Source organism: Octodon degus, unplaced genomic scaffold (assembly GCF_000260255.1).
Source record: "Octodon degus isolate 3935 unplaced genomic scaffold, OctDeg1.0 scaffold00245, whole genome shotgun sequence".
In the NCBI taxonomy this organism is placed as follows: domain Eukaryota; kingdom Metazoa; phylum Chordata; class Mammalia; order Rodentia; family Octodontidae; genus Octodon; species Octodon degus.
In genome coordinates, this window is record NW_004524821.1 from 1007831 (window position 1) to 1032997 (window position 25167).

Here is a 25167-nt window from a genome sequence, read left to right on the forward strand (position 1 = left end):
TCTTACTAGTTGGGTAAAGCAGCCCTGGAGATAAGCACCTAAGTAGAAGTTTGTGTTCATGGGAGGATTTTCAGCATGTAATTGCCTGAGGATCACAGAGCCTTCCTGAAAGCTTCAGTTTTGAAGCGGCCTTTGTTGTTGAGAATGGTGAAGCCCGGAGACCATAGTGGCTTACTTCCTCAGAGTCACACAGCTGGTTAGGGAAAATTTGGAAAAGAATGGAAAAAATCATTTTTACCTGGCAGCCATTTACAATCCTGTGCACACTGTTCTTTTACCATAAGCTGATGATGTAGTGGTGTTGTCCCATTTTACCAAAGAGGATATAGCTTTGGAGAGGTGAGCCACAGTGGAGTTGTATCATGAATACAAAGCATACAGATTCAGTTTTATATACAGTACTTTGTCAAAAAGAGAAAGGAAAATTTTAAATAAAGGGCCAGGGAGATGGATCAGTAGAATAAGTGCTTGCCTGGCAAACTCAGGGCCTGAGTTCAATACCTGGTTCCGCAAAAAAAAAAAAAAAAAAAAAAAAAAAAAAAAAAAAAAATTAATGTTATAGTGCAGTGTCCTCAGGATGGACATGTGCCCCTTGTGTGAGATGGTGGATTGACATCTGAGATTGTCACTGATACTTGCTTCTGTATAGTTCCATGTGAGCATGTCACTCCTGCACGTGCGCCCAGTGGCTGAGGAGACCCATCTTACACATTGCCCTTGAGTGCAAACAAGCTGCTGCATTTGGCACTGAGAGACAGGCTGCAACTAGAAAACTGGCCACAGAAGGCTAAGATGTGGTTTCCCTCATTGGCGCCTTCTAGAGAATGTGAGGAGTGATTTTTAATACCACTCCCCACAGCATAATGTGGCAAGTCAGCAAGCACCAAGTACTGACCACGCCAAGACTAGAGTTGAGCCCCAAGTGGGGGGTGTGTCCAACTTCTGCCTTTCAAGAGGTGCTCTAAACAACATGGACCCCAGATGTGCAGTGGGTGTTGATATTTTTTATCCCACATAGTTGATGCAAGTAATATTTACTCTTCACAACTGAACTGCATGCTGATACCATGACTTGTACTGCTACTGCCAGCCTCTCCTTACAAATGAAGACAAATGAAGACAGAGCCACAAGCGGTCATTCATCCAGAGTCATCTGGCTGGTAAGTCACCATAGTAGTATTAGCGGGAGAGCTGGAATTTCAAATCTAGGCTGCACAGCTCCTGCATCCTTCACCAGCATAATGCTGTCTCCCGTGTTTGGCCTTGCTCCCTCTTCACTGGCTGCTGTGAGCACCTGTGGCCACTAGAGGGCAGGTTTGCTAACTGTGTGCCCTTCTGTGGAAGATTCTCTTACCTCAGGGCCGTCCTCCCTTCCTCTGCTGCGCTCAGGGTGGAGTGCTCATAAAGAAAAAGACCCCAGGAGCCAGCCTTCGGTGTCTGTGTATGCCTGCCCCTTTCCAGGGCTTTGGCTAGTTGGAGGAAACCAAGGAGCCCTGTAGTTGATGCTGAATGTTGGGCCCAGCCGTCCTGATGCTTATTGCTCCTTGACTCCAAGGTTCAAGTCAGCAGAGGTTGCCCCACTGGCAGTCCCAAACTCGGAGCCCCCTGAAGCTCTGCTCCTCTTCTGCCACTGGCTGACATGGCGCTCACAGGTCTGCATGTGTGGTATGGTGTGGGCCAGCCACACATGTGTTGTCACTGCTGCTGAGCCAAAGGAGTAGGCCTTAGGGCAGTGATGGCAAACCCGTGGCATGTGTGCCACAGCAGACTGTCTGTATCATTGAAAGCTCTAAAAGGTTTGCTGTCACTGCCTTAGTGTCTGCGCGCGCGCGCACACACACACACACACACACACACACACACACACGCAGGCGTGCGCCAGCTCCTATGGTTGTCACAAACATTATGATTATTGCCACTATTTGCCAGGCTCCTGCCTGGCACTTGACAGCCATTATCTGAGCTAGCACTCCCAACTGCCTTGTGAGGTTGGTCATTATCTGCCTTTTACTGCGGGGGATTGCCACCCAGAGGGGTGAGGTACTTTGCCCCAAGGTCACTGCCTGGGTGAGGGAGAGGTTAGGAGCCCAGATCCGCCTTCCTGTGGTCTGCTCTTCCCACAGAGGCCTCTCCACAGTACTCTCCGGGTGCCCTTGACTTCCTTTGTCACCCCACCCATCGTATACTCCCCCAGAGTCAGCTGACATCACTGGATGAATGGCACCTGTCTTCATTAGAGTCCCCAAAAGATAAGAGAGATAACTTCCTGCCTCAGCAATAAAGATGCCAGAGGACACTTGCACCTTCTCCATGATGTCAGCGGGCAGAGGCATGAGAGCATGTGCTTCCATGAGCCCTGTGGCCATGAAGCTGTGTGAGGGAGACCTTGTGGGTGCTCATGAATGGGTGGTCAAGCTGATGGTTGATAGTGCAGCCTGTGTAACTGTGCCTGGCACTCTGTGTGTCACTATGTGCCCATAAGCTGTGGACAGGACACAGCTGGCTTCTCATTTAGAGGTATATTAACCTCTTCCTCTTCCAAGGTCACCTACCTTTAAGACGTTTGCCTGGGATCAAGCTGGGTTCCAGGCACTGTTAGGCACTGCAACCCATACCTGTTCCTGCCTCCAGGCAGCCCCTCTGCCCTGGTCCAACCAGGCTTCCTTACTCACCCCCACCCCCAGGACCTGGTCTGTTATGCCACTCAGCCTTAGTGCATTCCCTGCATGTTCCAAGGCCGGCACAGTACTTGAGACAATACAAAGAATATAGACTTTGGGTCAGAAAGACCTAGAACCCCACTTTCTCTCTTCAGTCTGCTGCCAAGTTACCAAGACCAGTTGACCCTCCTGCCCCACGGTCTTTTCCCCTCCCCTCAACTCACCAGCCCTGTCTGCTCTTAGTACCTCTGCCACATGGTGTTCGTGCCACAGCCCTGTTACAGTCTTCTTCTGCTCTGAACACCCATGGCTTCCCACTGTCACCAGGTTAGGACCAAAGTCAGAGTTTAAAGCCTTCCTTCCATCTTCAGCACAAGCCAGCATCTGTCCTCTGTGCCTCCCAGCTCCAGATCTTCCAGTGACCCAAGACTTCCTCAAACCCAGCCTGGGCTGGCAAGCATTCTCTCACCTGGCCCCAGGGACTTGTAGCCCCAGGCCTGCAGTATGTTCCCCCACAGAACCACATGGTGCCTGCTTCATCCTAGCCTCCTGTCTGTGGGCTCTGGGATGGTCCCCTATGATGCACAGGGTGGAGATGTGGGAGGGAGCCTCATGGCTGATACCTCAGAAGTGGTGCAGGAGGTGGCAGCTGCCTGTGGTGTGAGTGGGAACAGATGGTGAATAGAGTGCCCCTTCTCTCCATCCTGTGTAGGTCACCAGGGGATGACACTGCTGAACAAACAACCAGTCACACCCTCTGTTCACTCCCCAGCTGCCCCTGAGGCATCAAGGGGAAGAGCCGCCCCATCTGTGGTTGAGCAGAAAGGAGAGGGAACCCCCATGCCCGCTGGACTTGGCTCAGGCCAGCAGGCCTCATGTCCCACCCTGCATCCACTTTCTGTGTAGCACTGAGCACAATGGGAGAACCTCACCTCCCTCCTCTGTCAAAGGGAGAGGGTCCTTTCTTCTGCTCCCCTGGAAGGGGAAGGAAATGGGAGTTCCCACCAGGAAGAGCACAGGAGGTCTTGTATTGGACTGAATAGAAGTTTACATTTTCTTTGGCATTTGAGACACATGGATTCTGCTCTATAATTTATAGCTGCGTGACTGCAGCTGCCATCAGGCCCACCTGGCAATGAACCTGAAAAGGATACGTGCTTTCTCTTAAGGTGGCCCTGTGCTGTGGCTATACTTACACTTGTAGCCAGGTAACCTTTGGGTTGTACACAACCCATACAACTAGTTGTGCCCACCAGCTATGTGTGTACTCTTAAGAAGGCAATGATTTCTCTCTTTACCACTGAGGTTCAGCTTACCCATCTATAAAATGGAGTTATATAGTAATTTCTTACGTATTCCCAGAGCTATTAGGAAATTCACTTCCATTATAATGTCTACCACAAGCAGTTCTGGGTTCTGGTAGGAACTAGAAGTAGTTTATATCCTCTAAAACACATTTACAAGTTTTAAAGGTGAGGCTATGAAATGTGAGCCACACCCTTTCCAAGGTCATACAGATCAGCATTAGAGTCTAGGATTTCCAGCCAATCCCAGGATTGGTTGGAAAGTTCTAGAAAATCTAAAATTTGTGGTGGAACTGGCTTTGTCTCAAATTACCAGACGCAGAAACCAAGGCTCAGTAAGGCCAGACAGCTTTTAAATGGTGGTGCTGGATTCCAGTCCAGGACTGCCTCAGCTGTGGCCTCCAGGTCTGGTCCCTACTTCCTAGTCATCTTCTGGAGAGTTCTTTGAGATCCTCCCTGAATGGTCAGCCTGATCAGGATGGCCTTGAATGCCAAGCAAAACAGCATGATTTTCCTTCCGAGTTTGGGGCAGCTCCTGATGGGTTCTTAGGTGGTAGAGATGGTATGGGCTGGAAAGCCAGAGAGGGGCAAAGGTTTATCAAAAGGGGTGGTCTTTAGGGTGAGGAGCCTAACAAGCTCAGATCTACCACACACTCATGCAGGAAAATTGTAGTGTGAGGTTCTGGGGACAATGTTGCAGAACTCAGGGTGTGGGCCTGGGGCCTAGAAAGCTTGTGGTTCTGAGAGGGCCCCAAGATCCAGCAATTTCTATATAGATTTCTGAGGTAGTATCCTATGTAGAGAAAGGGGACTAGAACTCAACTAGGATCAGGCTGGGCAAAAGAGCTGGGGTCTGAGGAAGAAGGGCAGGTTCCCATTTCTCATGGCAGATGTCAGGAGGGCATTGGTAGGGTATGTCCCAAAGGGCCAAGGCTTGGGAGCCACTTCCTCATTCCCACAGGGTGGAGTGCTGTCCCTCCCACTGTCCCACCCTTCCACCCCTGCCTTACACCAGGCAGGCCCTGGCAGGAGGCTGTGGGAGGAAAAGCATCAGGAATCAAAGCCTCCAGCACTACCCCCACTTAGGAAGAGCAAAACTGAAGAGCCACAGTGGGTTGAAGAAAAGGGCTCCTCAAACCCCCAGCTCCCCAGCTGCCCCCTGACCTGAATGCCAAATCAGGTCCAGTGCAGATTTAGGCTCACGCGTCATCCCAGACCAAACCCCAATCATAAACCCAACCCTAGCCACACCTCTAACTTCAGCTGTGTGCTCCATCCTGCTTTCAACCCTACTGAGAGCACTGACCTAACCCCAGACCAACTGCATGTCCCCTATGGTCCCCAATCCTACCTGTCCCTCCCACTCCAAACCTATCCCAAACCTCATCTCCTTTCTAATCCTAACCCTAGTCCAAACCCCAGTTCAAATCCTATCTTGAACTCCTAATGGCTGTGTCAGTCTCAAACTTGACCACAGTCCCAAACCCTGTGCCCCCACCTAATGCTGACCTTCACATTCATGTTCACCCCACCCAGTCCACCCAACCCTATGCAATGCCAGCACCACCTCCACTGACTCTTGAATATCCCAGTGCAGGCTGCATCCCAGCCCCCCTCGTCCTTCCCTGGGTCCCTGGACACACGTACCTCAGCACATAGACATGCACTCCTTAGCATATACACAGAAGCACACAGCACCTCAGTGGATGTGTATGCACCTGGGTGTCCACGCACACCAGCTGGGGCAGGAGGGCCAGGCTGGCTTCTGAAACCCCTTCCTTGCCAAGCTTCACTCTCTTCAGTCCCTTCTTCAATATTGCTTCTGGCACACAGGCATTCCTGCCCCACCGCCCAGCTGTCCAGACGTGCAGCCAGGTTTGTGCAGCAGAGATGGAGCGGCTAGGGCCACCCTTCCCCCTGGGCCCCACTCACCATAGGTTAAGCAATGACAAACACTGGCAGCACAGCCAGGCTCAGCAGGACTGAAGGGAGTGGGAGTGTGGGCACAGGGTCCCACACACAGGAGCTGCAGAGGGGCCTGAGATCCCACTGGAGGACCCTGCGGAGGCAGGACTGGCAGGATGGAGAAGCCAGCACAGGATAAGGCCTGGCTGTGGCTCAGACATCAGGAGGCTGGTTTGAGACCAGGAGCTCATGCTGCCAAGCATATGACTGGCCCTTCACTGATCACTTCCTGTGTGCCAGGCACTGGGTCTCTCTCTTTTTTAGTGAGACCCTGTAGGCTCTGTTTTATTTTATTTTATTTTCCATAATTTTATTGAGAAACAAATAGCAATGAGAGTTTCAAATCAAATTGGTAGGACAGTTTCAATAATTAACACATTGCATACTGTCTTCCCAGTGGTCATTTGTTGTAAAGGATGCAGACATGATATCCTATTTACAAACACCATTAGAACAAATCCCTCTATTCACTGAAGTAAGAGAATGTAGCTATATATCTGTCCTAACCATTTTGAATACACAGATACAAAACGGACATTCATCTGTATCCTCTTTTTTTTAGTTCCATCATTTAAATATTATAGGTGGGTCAACTCAGCAAAATATTCCAAAATAGTCCAGTAGTCCATAATAGTATTGGGTCTTCTGCATGACTGGTAATGTCAGAAGTTGTTGACCTGAGTCCCCTACAACTCAACATAACGGCTTTACTTATACTTTGTTTTTATACTTTTCTGCTGGATGTTTAAGACCAAAATAAACCAAGACCTATGCAACAAGAATTGTAGTTTTTGTATCTCATAAAGTCAGTCAAATCTCCTCAGTGGGTCTCACTCTTAAAACTTAACACTTAAAAGAGTAACCCACCCTACCAGGTAGGTATTAGTACTGGTCTCCACAGGGGACACAGGGACATTACTGAATCTCATTAAGGGAAAGACTCCTGCCCACTTACATCACACACATCAATGGGGCAGTAAGTGGAAGGTGAGTGCAGACTGAGTCCTTCTCTAAAATCATAGTTGCCCCGCCTGAGAATGACTGTCGTTTGAAGCCCCTAATCTCAACTTTCCCTTTCCCAGGCTCATTTGCACTTCTCTGAATATCCCAAGCTCATCTCACCCCATGGCTGTCCCAAGTGCAACACCCTCTGCACAAAGTGGCCTTCCAGCTGGTCCCCTCAACACTCTTTAGGCATCAGCATTGGCACAGCCTCCCTGGGGAAGCCTTCCTGAGCTGGCCCATTCCTGCCATAATGTGGCCCCACCATGGGCCCCGCCATGCTCCTCTCTTCCGCACAGCCCTGTGGTCCTCACCCAAATTGCCCTGTGACATAGTTGCTGTCTGGGTCTGTTTCTCTCTCTTCACGGGCAGGGCTGGTTCCCCAGGGGCTGTGCCCCAGAGGAATGCAGGACACAGCCCACTGAAAGTCAAAGTGGTGCCCTGGGAGGGGTGTGGGCTCTGCCAGGCTGGGGCCAGTCTCTTATCTCGTAGGGCTGCCCAGACCCTTATCTGATGTGAACAGCAGATGGGATGCTGACAAGGGCTGGAGGTTACTCAGTAACTCTGACCTCCTTAAAAGGCCTGCTCTTACCTGACACCAGAACCAGTCTTTTCTCCTGGCTTCTGCTGCCATGAACACCTTCCTGTTCTCCGCGCTGTGCCTTGGCACTTGGGCTGCCCTGGCAGGGGCAGTCACTGTGCAGGTAAGCACCACAACTCATGTGGTCTAAGGGCACCAAAGCTTGTTCCCTGAAGGACCACATCTCAGGCCACAGTGGAGGTGCACTGCCTCTGGGCATCCACAGTCCTGCTTGGCACACACGTCCCCTTCAGCCCTTGAGGAGAAAGAAACCCTGGAGACAGGAAAGGTGAGAGGTGGCCTACCTGCCAGGAAGTTTCTCCTCAGCACCTCACTGTGAGGAGGGCATTTCCAGTCCCACTTTACAGAGGGAAACAGCTTCACAGAGGCTCTGTAAGGTCCAGGGATGCCCTGCTAGCTTGTGAAGGAGCTGGATTCAACCCTAGGTCTTTTTCCTCAGTCCTGGGATCTGCTACAGAGGCTGTCTTGGGCAGCAGAACCATGTGGACATCCTAGAGGTCTTGACACTTGTGCCTACCTGGGCAGCACCATTCACAGGCCCAGCTGGCACCCAGCAGGGCATCCACGCTTCAGGAGAGGTTCATGGAAGCTGGTTTTTTTTTTTTTTTTTTTTTTCCTTCCCTAAAGACAGGTTCTCAGCATGTAGTCAGAGCTGGCCTCAAACTCAGGATCCTTTCCCTCAGCCTCTTGAATACTGGGATTACAGGCATGTACCACCTGGAGATTTTATTGCTTCTCAAACAGAAACCAGGCAAAGGCTGGAGGTAGAGGGTCAGCCACAATTCTTTCAAAAGGGGGAAAACCATGTGGTAGGAAGTGTTCTGGATCTGAATTTTGTGCTTCTGGAACTCCATATCCATCTTCTCCATTCTTCCTGTGACAGTGTGCAGAGCCCAAGGCCTCTAGAGCATCCAGGATCATGCTCAGGGTCACACAGCAAAGCCAGGAGTGCAGGTGGAAGCTCTGGACTCCACACTGTTCCTAGGGGATGTCCCCTCCCTGGGCTGGGCCCCGCCAGGCCTTATGCTCCACTGTTATTCTCTCAGGATGGAGATTTCTCCTTTCCACTGGAGTCAGTGAAGAAACTTAAAGACCTCCCAAAGGTCCCAGAGCCCAGGATTCAGGGCCACAGGAAGTTTGTGGCTCCACCACTCTGCAGCAACCCAGGGTTTCCGGAAGAGCTCCGGCCTGTCTGCAGTCAGCCTAATGCAGAGGACATCCTGCACCGACTTGGTGAGTGGGCTTGGGCATCCTCTGATTGGTAGCTCTTGGGAAGAGATGCAACCTGATTGGTGGGGTTCAAGTGGCTCAGCTCTGATTGGTGGATATGTAGAGCTTGGCTTAGATGAGTTCTAAGTGGTTAGAGATGGTTAGTAGGTGGCTCTGTGTGCCATCATCTCATCCAAGCTCTGCTGGCTTTCTAGATAAAGCTTCCCTCTGAGTGACTGGCTTGAGTGGTCCCTAGAGCTTTGTTTAGAAGAAAGGCCAGCAGGTCAGAGAGAATAGTTCCTGGGGCTGGGGTCGAGGATGTCCAAACTCTGGCTGAAGGGGAGCGGGGAGCCTTGGGGAAGGGAAGCTGGCATTACCAGGTACTCTTTTCTATCCAGAGGTCATTGCTCAGGACCCGAGCACATGTGAGATCTGTGCCTACGCTGCCTGTGCCGGATGCTAGGGCGGCCCTGCTCACTGCCTTCCTTCCAGGGAAACCCTTTCTTCTGCTGAAAGGACAACCTGTGATCCTCCCGCTCCCAGCAGCTCAACCTGCACTGCCCTAGAAGGGAGTCCAGGGAGGCGCTGCCTGACTGGGGGCTCCAGGCCTGAGACTGAGCTTTCTAAGATCCATGCTAATCCTCAGCTAATAAACCAGATTCCAGAGTACTCCTGGTGTTGCTTTCATTCCTTCCTTCAGCCATCACTCTGGTCTCTGTCCAGCTTCGTGGCTGCCTATCCTGGCCTGAACAACTGGGGCTTAGTGTGGATGCTTCCTGTTGAGCTACTCATGCCTCACCCCCAAGGCTGCCACCACACACAGGTACTGAAGCTCTAGGCCTCATCTGGAGAGTATAGAGTCTCCACTTTTCCTTCACATCTCCTACAGTCACCAAAGTGAGCACAGGAGGTTGTCTAAATAGGACACTATGACATCAGTGTCCAACTCTTGGTGTCCTCCCTTCCTGTCCCCTTCAGGGTGTGACACCCTCTGACCATGCTAGGTTGCCTCCTGCCCTCCCCTGAGATTCCATTCAAGGCCTACCTCTGTTCCCACTGACTTCTGTGCCCCTCTTCCCATGTTCCTGGGCTGGGTAAACTACTTAGGCTCTATGGCCTCTCTTTAAGACACCATTCCCAGTGCCCTCACAGGAAAGCATCTTAGTGTCCTCACCCTGTCCTGGGTGCTAACAGGGCACTTGGAGCACCCAAACCCCTTGTACAGCTCTGTCCAGCAGGCTGTGTAACAGCTTCTGTGCCTGAGGAAAGTTGCCTACTCTGGACACAGGGAAGTATGCCTGCATGATGCTTGCCTGAGGATGTAAGAAGGCCGGAGGCTGGGACTGCATGGTTACTGGTCTGAGCTCTAGCCCTCATTCTTTCATGTACTGTGTGATGTTAGGAAAATCATTTTCCTTCCCTGTGCCTCAGCCTCTCTCTCTGTAAAACTGGACATGGATGGTAGGTACCTGGCTCCAGGCTAGGCTACATAATGCATTGAAAGCCCCAACTCAGACCTAAGAGAAACGTAAGAGGAACTCAGTGAATGGTAAAAACCAATTAAAAAAAAAAACAGAACTATAGTTGGGCTGCGAATGGCTCAGACAGGCATGGGGAGGGGAGGTGTGAAGGCCTAAAGGTCTAGGGGATAAAAGAAGAGGAGACAACCAAAGCCCTTGCGAAATGCCATGGAGGGGAGTCTAGGAAAGATTCCCAGGGGCTGTGGGATAGAGTGGAAGGGTGATTTGCTTCCAGCTGAGATCAGGAAGGGTTTTGTGAAGGAGAAGGACCAAGTTTTCATCAGCTCTTGGAATTTGCTTTGGCTTTCCAAGTCAATATGGAGGTTGGAAGAGAAACTTTCACGATGAGAGGCTCAGAATGAGAGGCGGGTGTGGCCGTGCACTGGGAAACTAGGGTAGCTCAGTGTGGACAAGGTTAGCCTGAAAGGCGAAAAGGAATGAGTTGGAGCTGACATGTCCTTCACAAGCTGTATGACCTTCTCTGAGTCTTGGCTTTGTCATCTGGATATGGGTTGATGACAGATCCGACCTCCTCAGTCTGCCGGGGACTTGATGAGAGGAGGGGCAGGTAGAAGCCTTCAGCGCCCAAACTCTGGAGCCAGTGCTAACAGAGAACCCTGGCTCTGCCTGTGATGGCTGCATGACTTGGGAAGGAATCCTTAGTTTCCTGTTTGGCAAAGTGTGGGTGATGTGAATGCCAGCTGTGGGCTCTGGGGTGAAGACTAAAGGAGGCGATGCTGGGAAAGTTCTGAAGGCTTCACCAGTGAGAAAAGGAAATTAAAAGGAAAATTGAAAGGCATCTTTAGATACGAAAATGAAGGCAACATCTCAAGTGTTATTATGGAATGCAGCAAAAGCAGTTCTAAGAGGTAAGTTTATAGCAGTAAGTGCCTACACAGAGAAAAGGAGGGCTGCAAATAAACTACCCAGCACAAACCCCAAGGAACTAGAAAAAGAATACACAAAGCCCAGTTAGTTAAAAGAAAAAACTAATAAAGATCAGAGCAGAAATAAGTGAAACAGGGACTAGGACACAATAGGGAAGATCAATATATATATTGATCTATCTATCTATCTATATATATATATATATATTTTAGATAAAAGTGACAAGAATTTAAGAAAAAAAGAGAAGACTCAAAAGCATCAAAACCTTTCTATTTAGATCAGGAACAAGACAGGGACATTCCTTGCTACTTTTGTTCAACATATTTCTCAAAGTCTTAGCCAGAATAATTACATAAGAAAGTAAATTTTAAAAGGCAGCCAAACCAAAAGACAAGGAACTAGTCACTTCTTTTCACAGATGACATGATCTTACGTATAGAAGCCTTCCACTCTCTACTGAATACCTTGTTAGAACAGATAATTTCAGTAAAGTTGCAGGATACAAAACTTAATGCACAAAATCAGTAGTATTTCTGTACATTAACAGCGGAGTAAACCTAAAAAAAAAAAGGACCCTAAATCAAGTATATTTGCTTTCTGAAAGAAAAAGAGGAGCAGGGGAGGGGATGAGGGCGCTGAGGAGGAGGAAGAAGGCAGGAGAGGAAGAGGAGGAGGGGGAGGTGGGGAGGTGGGGAGTTCTACTGGCCAGCAACTGTGCTTCACGTGCCTCCTCTCAGCTCCCTCCGTCCAAGTGCAGTGCGGCCTCAGCCTCCCCTGCACCGGGTGAGCGCACTGCTCTGCCAGCGCCCCCCCCCCCCCTGCTCTCTCCACCAAGCCGGTAGGAGCACAGCGAACCCTACTGGCAGTGAGAGTCCAGATGGTGCCTGGGCGCAGGCTCGACTTGAAGGCGGCCCTGGGGAGCCACGGCAGGGTCAGGGCAGTGCCTGCTGTTCTTCTGGGTGAGGTGCCTACAGGATGCAAGAACATGAAGCTCTGGCTGGCCAAGTGGTGGCAGAGGTGGGACTGCAGCAGGCTGTGCACAGGGCCCTGGCCACAGGGGCCGGAGAGGAAGAGGTGGGAGTGCTAGGAGGCAGTCAGGTCCGGCAGTGGTCAGGATTCTCCGTGGGCTTGGAGACTTAGGGAGGATCCAGCCTTTTGCGGCAGCTTTTCTGCTCCCTGGCTCTCAGGAGGAGGTCTGAGAAGGGTCCCACCTTGGGGAAAGACCCTGCTTGAGAATTGCTAATGCAGCTCCTGGCTTGAGCTCAGGCCCTGTCAGGATGTGGTGGCTGCCTGGGGCCCTGCTGCCATCAGCTGTGGGCTGGGACAAGGCAAGACAGGAGCAAGGGAGTCAGAGTGTGGACACGGGTCAGATGTGCCGGGAAGAACTTGCTTGGCCGCTGTGCGAGTGTGTGGCTCCAGGCTGGGGCTTCTGTGTGTGCTTGACTCCCTATGTGAAAGGAGATGGGCAAGCCGTCCATCTGGCTGAGTACCCGTGCCCAGTGTTGGCAACAGTGCTGGGGACTGAGCACAGGCTCAGCAAGTCTTGGCTACCATCCATACCCCCAGGCCACAAGGGAGGAAAAGGAGGTCTCCTAGCTGGAGCTCAGGGTGAGAGGACAAAGGGTGGGGACAGAACCTGTCTCCAACAGCCCTGAGGAGCCTGGAGAGAGCTTCTCTTCCCCATGCTTCTTCCCACCTCTGCTCCTCCCATCAATAGCACAGGAGCTCTGGCTGCAAACTGGGGGGCTGTGGCTTCAGCTGGAGGGTCCCAGAGTCTGGATTGCTCTGTAAGCTTGGCCCCCCTTATCTATGAGCGGGGTTTCATGAGTCAGCCCCTCAGGCCTTGAAATCTCGGGGAAACTCCTGCCTGTTATCTCTGCCCACCCTTTCTCCTCTGCCATCCAGCTTCCCACTGCCTCCACCCATTGCTCTTTGGGATGGATAAACAGACACTTGGCCCCGTGTGGGCAGAATCTTTATTCAGAAACAACAGGCTTAGCTCTCCTTGGGTCCAGCTGCCTAGGCCCTGGGAAGGTGGTGATGGCTTCTCCATTGAGCTTGGGGAGGGGAGAGGAGGGGAGCTGCACGGCAATGGGCTGGGGCTGGGGGTGCCCAGGATCATCTCAGCAGCCCGTACAGGCAATGTTCACACACAGCTCACACTCGTCATTATCCATGGTCCCTGGATGGAGAGAAGGTCAGTCAGGTGAACCTGAACCTGAACCTGAGATGCTATGGTTGCCCAGGGGCTACTGGCCAGGCTGCAGAAAGTGGCCACCTAGGTGAGGTTTTGGACCATCCTCCCAGCAGGAAGCTTGGGCTGCAGAGTGAGGGGCATAGGCTCCGATCCCACTGTGCCTGGGCAAGGTACTTCTGCTCTGGGCCCAAGTTCAGATTCTTGTCTATTATAGAGGAAAGAGACAGAGCATCCTGACCAGGAGCCATAAAGGGAATGTGGCAAAGGGCCCAGCACAGAGGAGGGGGCAGCAAGACACGGAGTTCTGTTGTGCAGCTCTGCTGTGCCCTCTGATTTCTGCTTAGCTGTCTCTGCCCTTGGAAGCCTTCCAGATCCTCATCCCAGCAGACCACTGGCTGTGAGCATCCCTGGGCTTCCATACTCACTGTTGGTGGGGGGAGGGCTTCTCTCTGGGCTCCCTCCCCTCCCATCTATGGAGTCTTGGATGGACTCCAAGACTGACTTTGTGTCCAAACCAGGACATTCCTGGGGAGGGCAGGGGTGGGATTCTGGATCCTCCCTTCCTGCAGCAGGTGGTGTGGAGCTTAAATTGGTTGGGACAGGAGAGGCAGGAGGATCTTCCAGCTGGGGGTGGGGCACTTACTCAAGGCCTGCAGAATGCTGGCAGCCTCCTGGGAGGCACAGATAGGCTGGAGGTCCAGGGGCAGAGCTGGGTGGTGGCATACAGAGGGCTGGGGGCTCTGGGCCTGCAGGCGGGGGCTGGGCTTCCACTGTCCTTCCAGGGCCTTCAGCTTCTTCACAGACTCCAGTTGGACCTGGTAGCCTTGGTACTGTGGGAGGGAGGGTAGAAGGGGTCAGTAGGGATGGGCAGGGCCACCATGATCCCTGGGGGCCCTAGAGCCATACAGATCCCTGGACCCTCTGCTGTCCTCATGAAAAGTCCGGATTGGGCTGCAAAGAGCAGCCTGGGAGAGCTCAGTCGTGTCTGGTCTATTGAGCCCTTTGCACACACTCTGCCCCAGGCTGTTGGGAGCTGGGGAGCAGTCTTTGCAAGCTGGGTGACTCTGTGGACCAAGACTTGGTGTTAGAGGTGTGCAGACTGAGGTTTGAGCCCCACCTCTGCCCTGACCATCTGAGCCTGGGCTCCTTCACCACCTAATATCCCCTGTGGGGCTCTTCTGGAGCTGACTTGGTGACACGAGGCAACCCAGGCTGGCTGGGCTGGCTCTCTCAAACCCCTTCCCAGACCTCTTCATTCTTCTGGGGAGACTTTGCCCTGATCAAGCATGTGATGCCAGAGCTCCCCATATTTTTTTGTCAGATCATTTTAGTCAGTTTTGTTGTTTTTTGTACTGGGGATCGAACTCAGGACCTTGCACTTGCCAGGCAGGTGCTGAAGCTGCAGAGCTGTTTCCCTGGCTCGAGCTCCCCACATTTGGCAGAGGCCAGCCACACCCCACCGCACAGTTGCCAGGCCCTGCTTGCATAGCTTCTTCCCATCTCACAGCCCCTGGAAGGGCCCTGCAGCCTTGCCACCTGCCCTCTGGGCCTTTGGCTTTTTTTTTTTTTCTTTTTGGCAGAACCAGGATTGAACTCAGGCCCTTGTGCTTACCAGGCAAATGCTTATTCTACTGAGCTATCTCTCCAGCCCCTAGGGCCTTTAATATGCCACACCTCTGCCCGCAGCAGGTCCCCCACCATGATGGATACGCTCAGACAGTTTGTGTGTCAGACGTGGCCTCATAAAGGAGGGGTCTCCTCAGGCTCCTCTTCAATCCCACATCGTGTTCTACCTTCTGAGCCCTGGGACTAGCATCAGCCTTTGCCAAAGCAGTGCTAATTGAACAGCAGTGTGGCTCTTATGTCCTTCACTGTCACCATCACGGTCACTGTCAACATTCCGCCTGTTCCCAGGCACCAGCTGTCTGGACTCTGGACTTGACTGGGTGTCAGGCTGAGGTTGAGGGACTCACCTTGATGGAGACTGACTGTGTGCCCTGTAGCAGCAGCAGCAGGACCACAGCCAACCCCGACAGGCACGCCAACAAGGTCCTGCTGCCCATTTTGCTCCCTCTGTGTCCCTGCTGTCGCTGTCCACCTGGCTGCCACTTGCTTCCCACCTGGCGGCGCCTTATAGCCCAGGCTGCAGAGGCCTGGTCACTCATTAACTGGCCAGCTCGGGTGGGGCTGACAGAAGTTGGCTCTCTGACAAGCCAGGACTGGTTCCCAGGAAGGAGCCTGGGGTGACAAGGGCAAGAAACCCAGAGCACAGGGCCTGAGAGAAGTGACTTCCCATGCTGGCTGCCCATGTGGGGCTCTCTGTGAAGGCCTTGCTTACCACTTTCCTTTGCCCTTTCATGCCCACAGGTGGTGGGGGGGGGGAGAGAATTTCACAGACAGGGAAAGTGAGGCCCATGAGGCCAAGTGACCTATGCAGGTTAGAGAGCTCATCAGTGGCAGAGTGGGGACTCCAACCAGGTGTCATTGACCCAGGTCAGACTAATTCTTTCTTTGGGACCAGGACACACAGATACAAAGGGGTGAGGGCACAGGATTGGTGTCAGGGCTTCTCTCCTTAAGACTACTATCTCTACTTGTATTTCTAGTCCTACTGAGGGGCTGTCCTTCCCACCAGCTCCCCACCAGGCCTCTGCCTATCATCTCCTGACTTGGGCCTGTCTGCTGCCCCCGTGTGTGGCCCATGTCCCTGGCTTGTGCCTGCCAGGAGCCAACAGCTTAAGTCGGCATGGAGGAAGTAGGACCTGAGTTCTGCGGTGAGCATGATCTCAGACAAGCCCCCGAGTCTGGCTGAACTTGCATGCTCTTTCATCCCTGCAGGCACACAGAGCTCTGGACGCATGGTGGCTGGAGGGGTGCTGCAGCGGTACCCACCGGAGTGCCCTTCACCTCCTACATGACACCTGTTGCAGGTCCATTAACCTCACAGTTGCATCTGAGGCAATGCGTAAGCCCACTGTCACAGTGGGTGAAGGGTGGGCCAGAGAGACAAGGGCAAAGTCTCCACAGGTGATGTCACCATGGCAAGACCAGGCAGCTATAAACAGGGCATGGCCAGGCGCATTCGGCCTCTGGTGGGCACCCCATGCATAATACTGGGTGGTGGCCCCCACAGTGCATTTTGCCACTCTTAACTTGGCGGCCAAACCAAAGTCACCATGTTGCATCCCATACCCTCCCTCCCTACAAGTGCCTGATCCCATCTCCTGTTTCCTTGATGCCTGGGATGTACATGTATCTGTTTTTTATCTTGGACTGAAAAGAGGGGGAAGCTCCATTGAACTTTGGCATTTGCTGTGTGTTGCTTTGAATCCAGACTTAGCCCTTGCTCTCCAGAGTGTAAAGACACTAGTGGCTAATAATCAATGATAACAGTCACTTTTGTTTTTTGAATACTGTGTGCTAGGCACATTGCTGTAGTGTGAGTATGATCCCATTTAGCCCTGCAGGGCACGTGTGACGATTGTCCCCATTTCACGGATGCTGCCTGCAGCCTCAGTAATGTACCCTGCCTGTTGCTGTTGTGGGAGAAGGCAGGATGAGCAGGCTTGCTATTTAGAAAATTCTCACCTTTTCTCAAGAAAAGCCAGCAGGCCTTGGAAATGGGGAGAGCTGTCTTCTAACCTGGACTCTGGCAGTCATGAGCTCTGTGCTGTTGGACACATTATGTAGCTTCTCTGGTCTTCTGTTTCTTCACCAGTAAAATGAAGAATATAATGCGCAACCTTACAGTGTTTGTTGTGAGGGAAAAAAAAAATCTTTCCTCTTTTTCCAGGGAGTACATGCCTCTCCCCATTCCTAAATTGCGCATTTCACCACCATGAGCCCTGGCCGGCCGGGGAGATCTGCAGGTTTCCCTGCCTGCCTTCCCCATGGAGCCTGCCAGACAGACCCCGAGCCTGGGGCTGCAGCTGAGCGGTTCTGGCCTTGGTCAGTTCAGGCTGAACTTGAGGCCGTCCTGTCCAGCACAGCGTGTGACCAGCGGCTGCAGCCTTGCCAGGTGATACAAGCTCTGTGACCTCAGTTTCTCATTTGAAATAAAGGTGACCCATTTCCAGCACTGGAAGTTGTCACCAGGCCACTTGAGCCCAAATCTGTGCTCCTTCTACCAGCATCAAGGGGTACTGGGGTCCCTCCCAGGCACATGGAGGGACAAGGTCCAAGCCTGTGGGTACAGAGGGCCCTGTCACTGTGGTTCCCCTCCCTCCTTCACCCCTAACCCCATCCTCTAGGGCCTCTCACAAGTCAGTCTTTCCCCGGGAACAAGGTACAACTTCCTTATCTGCTTGACAGGACTTGGATTCCTGCTCAAAGCCATCTCCTCCTAATTGCTTCATGAATGACCCCACATCCATCAATGCCACACAGCCACAGGCTGCAAACCTTGCTGCCAGCCCCACCAGCCCACGCATGATGATGACAATGATGACGCATGCTGCAGAGTACTTCCCTCTTCACGTATGTGGGAAGTGATGGTTACGCTGGCCTGTGAAGGTCTCGTGGGATACAGGGGTGATGGTTCACCCCTGTGTTTTTGAACATCTCATCCTGCTCCTCACACTGGGCTTCTGCCTCCTGCTCACTGCCACAGGCAGCCTGTGACACCTTATCCCACCAGTGGCTGACCATGCCACCTTTCGGCCTTCGTTTGTTTTCTGGGACACACACTCTCCAAGTTGAAAGTTCCTCTCATTGGCTCTGCTGCCTTGGTTCCTCAGTTGGTTTCTTCTCTTCTTGTGCCCTAGATGTTAGAATAGCTCCAGGGCACCCCAGGCTCGCTCCGGTCACATATCATCTCCCCTAATATTTGCACCATCATCTTGGTTTCGTGGATGAGCCAGGGAAGCGCTTATTCTACTGACCCATCTCCCCAGCCCATTCATGGATTATTGAGACATCTTGTAACAGGCAAAGTTCTCCAGAGAAACAGAATTAATAGGAGCTGTTCATTTATCAAACAATACAGTTAATATTTGAATTTTTAAAAGTTTGTTATAGTAAAAGATACATTACCATGAGCCTCCCTCAGAATCCTCTTCTGTCTTTAAAACATACTGCATTGCTTTTTGCACTTGCTGCCTTGCTGTTCTGAATCAGTTCAAAATGCTTATCTTTCATGGTCATTTCAATTTTGGGGAAGAGCCAGAAGTTGCACGGACCGCACCCTGTGAGCAAGGTGGGTGGAGACACTGTAAAGCTTGGCGAGCTTGCCTTTCTCAGCATTTACCATATTTTTGGTCATACCTCATAAAGACACTTATGAAAGAAAACTGCTTCAGAAAGTGGCAAGAAAAATGGGATAATTGTGTTTGAAGAGGGTGGGGGATCTTGAGGGGGAGTAAATGGCAATATGTTTTTACTGTCATATTTCAAAAAATTAAGTGTTCACTGTATTTTTTGTGTGTAGGGTCTCACTAAGCAGCTCAGACTTGTAGTGATCCTCGTGTTTTCTGCCTCTCTACACTGTATACTTTGATCATACCTGATCCATCTATTCCTCCATCTATCTACCTACCTGCCAGTCTTTTACTTGGGTTTATTTTAAGAAATTGGCTCATGTGGTTGTCAGGGCTAGCAGGTCTGAAACCTGTAATGCAGGCAGGTGGGCCAGGAACTCTTCAGGTCAGAGTTGAGATTAATCTGCAGTGAATTCTATTTTTATTTTATTTTATTTTATTTTATTTTATTTTATTTTATTTTTTTGTGGAACCAGGGATTGAACTTAGACCCTTGCGCTTGCCAGGGAAATGATTATTCTACTGAGCCATCTCCCCAGCCCTGCAGTGAATTCTTATGCAGTCACTTTACACAACTGCTCCCTTCCTGTCACTGCTTCTCTATGGGGCTGCTCCACACGACTGGTCCAAGTGATCCCCTTTCACGGCCCACGGGAACAGTGCCACCTCTCAGCGGCAGCCTGACCTCCTACAGCTTGTGCCTGCTTGCTTTCAACCTACCAATTGCTGGGTGTGGTGGCACATGCCTCTAATCCTAGCACTCTGGGAGGCCAAGACGGGAGGATCACAAGTTCAAGGTCAGTCTGAGCATTTTGGTAATTTACAAAGAACCTTCAAAATAAAAAAATAGAAAAGGTCTGGAGATGTAACTCGGTATGAATGGCTTGGATTCCATCCCCATAAAGGAAAAAGGAGACAGAAACAAACAAACAAAGCCAACTAAAACTGAGCCATCAACCAACAGCCACCAACTAGCACACCTGAAGGGAAACCTGGTTGGGCAATCCCCTAGCTCAGTGATGGCGAGCCCCTTAGAGCTTTTGATGATGCAAATGGCCCGCTGCAGCGCAGCGCCATAGGCTCACCACCACTGCCCTTGGCACACTTCAAACATGTTCAAGATCACTTATACCTTGAGGTTTTTGCTGTGCATACCTACATTGGCAAGAGCCAGCCCTTCTTTAAGTCCTCGTGCCCCCTTCCTCAAAGCCATCTTTCCAGATTAGCCCACGTCAGAGCTTCCCCCTTACTCCTAATCTCATAAATTGTTTGCTTTTTGCACATTAGATATACAAAACACACACACACACACACACACACACACACACGCATGCATGCATGCACGCATGTTCCATTCCTTGTGTACTTTTACTAGGATGCAAGCTCTATCAGCTGTTGCCTGTTTTGTTCTCCCAGAACAATACCTGGCATATAAATGGTGCTTAGCAAACAGTTGATGAGTTGAATAAATGGATGTCACTCAACTATCTATTCCACCAACCATTATATGTGTAGTCTTGGACAGCTTCCTACTTTTCTGAGCTATAATCACTTCATCCAGCAACTTCCTGGCATGTGGCATGTGTTCAGAAAGTGTTTACTAGTATTATTTTCATAGTTGGAAATCATTTCTGGAAATCCATCCTTTGTGTATCTCTTGTGCGTAGAAGCCTCTGTGGCATTCGATAATTTACTTGGGTGTTCACTGATGGCTTATTGTGTGCTGAGCACCAGTCTAAGCAAGAGGGATGCAGTAAGTAGCAAAACAGATGAGGTCAACACCCACAGGACAGCACAGTGACTTGGACAGGGGGTCAGGGCAGAAGGGTGAGAGGTGGAGTGGGGGAGAACAGAGGTGGGGAGAAGATGCTGGACTCGAGGGCCACTCTGAGAGCAGAGCTCACGGGATTTCCTGAGCACTTGGATATAAAGGCTGGGGGAAGAAAGGAGCCCAGACGCCTGACAGTGTTTTGGTTACTGGGATGGGAAGCAGGAATGAAGTCAGGCGGGTGTAGGAGCTTGGTCCAGACATGCTAAGTCAGGGACACCTGTTTGACATCTGAATAGGGATGTGGGCCACAGATATGACTGTGGCCATGGCCATCAGGGTGGATCTGCCACTCTGAGTCCTGGGGCTGAATGGAGGGCATGAATGGACAGAGACCCAGGCCTGCGCTTATGGGCAGAGGAGGCAGAGAAGGGCAGCAGGCAGAGACCAGCGCTGCTGATGCTAAAGGGAGAAAGCATTTCAGGAGTAAGACTGCTAAGCTGGGGCCAGGGTCTCCGTTGGCTCTGGCAAAATGAGGCCGAAGAATTGTGCCTGGATGCAACAACATGGAAGTCGCTGGGCACCATGATGGACCGGTTCCAAGTGTAGGATGAAAGCTTGAGGAGAACATGTTCAAGAAAAGGTAGGTCTGGGACACAGCTAAGAGGTGGAGGGGTTGCAAGAAGAGAAAGAAAAGAAAAGGAGGAGGAAAAGACAGAGGAGGAAGAGGAGAAGGAGATGAGTAGAAAGTAAGAGCTCTGCTCCACTTCCTGTCCTTCTATTACCTTTGATTTAAATCAAAGCACATATAGAGTCAAAATACAGAGATAGCAAATTTAAAGAAGGATCAGCATGTTGGGTCCTATACCCCAATAGAGTTAGTTTGGAAAATCCAATAGGGTTGTAAAAACCAAGGTGTGGCAGGTTTTTTTTTTTTTTTTTTTGCGGAACCGGGAATTGAACTCAGGCCCTTTCGCTTGCTTCTATTGAGCTATCTCCCCGGCCCTGTTGTGGCAGGTTTTGCAGCAGTCCCTCAGGTGAAATTTAGGCTTATCCCTGAGAGATGGGTGAATACTTCTATTTTTTCTATGGCCACCAGGAAACTCAAAACAACATTGTTGCCCTCAAATAATAATTACCACTAAACCTCATTCAATTTGTGACTTCTAAGGCAGAGTATCATTGCGAGTTCGAGACCAGCAGTGGGCTACAAAGAGCTCAAGGCCAGCCTGAAGTGCATAGTGAGACCCTGTCTCAAAAAGACAAAAAAAAAAAAAAAAAAAAAAAAAAGAATTTATGACTTCTCTTTGACTCATTTTTGGAGGGTATCTATCCATATTGTACTGATTTATCACACACAGAAACACATAGACACAGACACACACACAGACACACAGACACACAGACACACACACACACACACACACACACACACACCCCTACTTTTTTTTTTTTTATTCTCCCTAGTTTTAATGCCTTTGCACAACGGGCTTCAGTAATTGCTAAGCACAAGTACTGTGAGTGTGTCAAGGCTGTCCCCTGGTGGTAGGCACGGAGCACTGCAGGCAGAGAGTGACCAGATGAGCCAGCTAGCAGATGACCTGCGCTGGAGGGGAGATGGAAAGTTTCTTCGTCCTTCCTCCTGCGCAGTGGCATCCGGTTAGGATGACCGTGGCAGCCTCTTGGTGGATGCTCCTCGAAGGTGGCGGGAGGGGAACGTGTGAGTCGTTGTGGAAAGTCCCTGCTGATAGAGGAGGCCTGTGGTGCCCAGCGGTGGATGCTGGGGTGAATGAGGCAGGCGAATTGCACGAGCGCGTGCGGGCGGAGGGGGCAGTTAGGGCCACATGGGGCCTGGCTCTGACATCCGGCCTGAGGCGGCCACGGAGGAGAACCTCGCTAGGGATGGGTCACAGGTCCTCCACGGTGGCCTGAGCCGGACAGCTACCTTTATCATGTCTGTTTCTGGAGCAGCGGACCTCACAGTGAGGCGTCCTGTGTGGGGAGCAGCCCAGTTCCGCAGTCCTAGACTCCCTGCCTCGGGCAGCCCTCCCCACCACCAGGACACACCATGTCTCTACTGATGCTGATGCTGGAGTCTCAGGGTCTTTGTTTATCGCATCCGGGCTGAACCGCAGAGGGAACCCTAAGTGCTGAGTCAGGGGCCCCATGCGCCAAGCAGGATTGAGTTTCATTAAGTGGAGATGAAACACAAATTCCTGCAGCATTCATGGCACTGATGTCCAAGGAACAGCTGCCATTTGTGTCTGAAAATGTGCAGTTAGGGGTCATTGTGAAACTTGATTGCTCTGTCTTGGGGACTTCTTAGAGTCCAACTCCACAATGAAGCCAATCAGACTCAACCATCAAATGTCAAATAGGCGCTAATGAAGCATTCACAGGCTTGGGAGAGAAATCAGGCAATCTCTTATTTCAGGATTATCCCTTCCAAATATTGAATCTGAGTGGTAAGCAGAATTTGTGGTAATTGCACCTCCCCTCCTCCCGGGGTGAGGAACCATCGGTATTCACTTCGCGTTTCAGCTTTCTGAAGAGAGGCTTGACAAGGCGCCTGCTCTCAGGGGCGCAGGGCTGGGCGAGGGGCCGGCGGAGCATGCTGGGATCCCTCTTCCCACTGGGGCCCGTCCTCGAGCCTGATGTGGGCTGGGTGTGCCAAGTGCGGAGGAGAGGCAGTTCTGCAGTGGAGCAGGGGATCCCTCCCATCGGTCCCACGAGGTCTCCCAGGGGGTGGCTTCAGGAGGGCAGCTAGAGCCCAGGGGCGACGTAAGGCAAGCCATCTCTACTTCTCTATTGCTGCGGTGGAATCAGCAAAGACGAGCGCTTGGTTTCTGCCGCTCCTCCGGCTATCAGGCTGGAGCTTGGGGTTACGAGACAGGGGTGGCCGTCCTGTTGCTGTGACGCAGGAGCCTCACAACCCCTAGGCCCTCAGGGAGACGCAGTGGCGAGTCACTCCCTGCGGCAGGGATAGCTGAGCGTTCCCGTGCACAGTGCCAGGTGGAAAGCAGCTGCTGGGCTAGCGGTGGGGGTGGGGAGGGTGGGGAGGGCGGGGCTGGCGGCGGGCTGGGCCTGTGCTCAGGTTTCATCAAGCGAGCAGGTGGGAAGGTGACGGTGCGCGCGTGGCCGCGGCCGGCCGCGTAGCGAGAGGCTCCTAAGGCAGTGGGCCTCTGCCACCTACCTACTGATTTATTCTCCTTGTTACTGATTGGTTTTGGGCGGTGACAAGGCTCTAGGAGACCACAGAGTTGCAAGATGGGAGGAGCCAGGGTCCCCACATCAACGTATTTGGGATGGGGTCTATGATAGATCGGGCGAATTAAATGGGCCCACTTCTGCCTTCCCATTTCTGTTCTTGGTATGTGATCTCTGAACTCTTCCTGTCATGGTGAGGTGGTCAGAGCAATAGTTTGTACTGGGATATGCGGAGGCTGGGGGATGGCATATCTGTCAGCTGCAAGGCACGTCTCTGCCTACGGCATCTCGGCATGTCCCCCTATGAACATTCCAAACAGCGCTGCTGGAGAATCAGAGGCACACAGATAGAGCCAAACCGCTCCAGCAGAGCAACCCAGGAGCGAGAGCAGACCCAGCCAGGCCAGCTGTGCTATCCAGAGGAGCCCCACGTGGCCCCAGTGTCTGAGCCTACACACTTCAGGCCACTGACATTTTGTGCTGTTTGTTATGTAGCATCAAGACAACAAATAACTGATACAGCAACTGCCAACTGGGAGTGAGTCTACGCCTTGCCCCTTGTTAGATGAGCAGCGCTTCTGTTTTGATGGAACAGTTTCCCATTTTGGAGCTGGCATGGTACAGCAGTCTAATTCACCCCAGTTACAGGTCCCCACTACTTCTGCTGCCTCCTCACCACTTCAGGATGAAGGACCTAGAAAAGCCCGGCTCCTACATTGGCTGCATGCAGCTCACCTCTACCCCTTTTCTCCTGCTCCTGAGTTGGCTAGACTTTTCTGCTGTCCTGGAATGTGCTGGGAGGCCTACACATGGTGATCCCATACGTCCCCTCAGGCCACACAGCACAGCTGCCTCCACCCACCCAGATGTCCTCCCTCCAGCAAGCCTGCCCCAGTTCTCAGAGGAGGGTGTCTCTCCACAGCATGGCCCTCCATGCCTATGGGTTGCCTACCGGGGGCTGCATCCTCCATGTGGCTCTGGGGTCAAGTGCTGCCCAGTGCAAAGTACTGCGCAGTTGGTGTTTGTTAAATAAGATGTTGGGGTCAGTGAAATCACCTGGAGTCGGGTTGCTCTGTCCTGGCAAAAGGACAACTCTGAGCCTGTGGGGACCAGCAGGCTCGGCCTGCCCACTTGCACACTCTCTCCACATCTCCAAGCCCTGGCTCTCCACTCACACTCAGGGATTGCAGCCAGTCAGAGTGGAGCCACATCCCGATTCCTTTCCTTACACTGGTACCTTGGACAAGGTTTTGAATGCTTCTTGCTTCAGTTTCCTTAACAAAACAAAAGTTTATAGGGTTTCTGTTTCCTGGGGTTGCTTTGAATGAGCTGGTACACATAGCCGTCTGTGCTCACAGATCCAAAGTATGCAGAGAAAAGACTGGATCTTTGCTGAACATGTATAGGTTTTTCCCTTGTTGTTATTCCCTAAATAACATGGCATATCTATTTACATAGCATTTACATCAAATTGATAAGCAATGTAGAGATGATTGAAAATATGTGGGAGGATTTGCATTATGTACAAATTCTAGGACATTTTATATAAGGGACTTCAGGATCCAGGGGCCTTGGGGGAAAGGATATATAT

At 51.6% G+C, this 25167-nt stretch overlaps 2 protein-coding genes across 2 annotated transcripts; one reads left to right on the plus strand and one right to left on the minus strand.

Moving 5' to 3' along the window:
- Positions 1-7557: 7557 nt before the first annotated feature.
- On the plus strand, positions 7558-9348 carry Guca2a (guanylate cyclase activator 2A). The gene is made up of 3 exons (XM_004645946.2): positions 7558-7635; positions 8579-8765; positions 9140-9348. Exons 1-3 carry the CDS (start codon positions 7564-7566, stop codon positions 9202-9204), a joined length of 324 nt encoding a protein of 107 aa, XP_004646003.1. The 5' UTR covers positions 7558-7563; the 3' UTR covers positions 9205-9348.
- Positions 9349-13107: 3759 nt separating this feature from the next.
- Guca2b (guanylate cyclase activator 2B) lies at positions 13108-15439 on the minus strand. Its single transcript, XM_004645947.2, has 3 exons — positions 15320-15439; positions 13990-14176; positions 13108-13331 (listed from the first exon to the last, which is right to left on the minus strand). Exons 1-3 carry the CDS (start codon positions 15407-15409, stop codon positions 13273-13275), a joined length of 336 nt encoding a protein of 111 aa, XP_004646004.1. The 5' UTR covers positions 15410-15439; the 3' UTR covers positions 13108-13272.
- Between the last annotated feature and the right edge of the window lie 9728 nt (positions 15440-25167).

Bases quoted from the DNA above. Each gene is read 5' to 3' on its own strand.
- Guca2a (XM_004645946.2), top strand. From the start codon at position 7,564: ATGAACACCTTCCTGTTCTCCGCGCTGTGCCTTGGCACTTGGGCTGCC. The intron at 7,636-8,578 runs GTAAGCACCACA...TTATTCTCTCAG, and splicing joins CAGGGGCAGTCACTGTGCAG to GATGGAGATTTCTCCTTTCC. The intron at 8,766-9,139 runs GTGAGTGGGCTT...TTTTCTATCCAG, and splicing joins GGACATCCTGCACCGACTTG to AGGTCATTGCTCAGGACCCG.
- Guca2b (XM_004645947.2), bottom strand. From the start codon at position 15,409: ATGGGCAGCAGGACCTTGTTGGCGTGCCTGTCGGGGTTGGCTGTGGTC. The intron at 14,177-15,319 runs GTGAGTCCCTCA...TCCCTCCCACAG, and splicing joins CACAGTCAGTCTCCATCAAG to TACCAAGGCTACCAGGTCCA. The intron at 13,332-13,989 runs GTAAGTGCCCCA...CTCTCCATCCAG, and splicing joins CAGCATTCTGCAGGCCTTGA to GGACCATGGATAATGACGAG.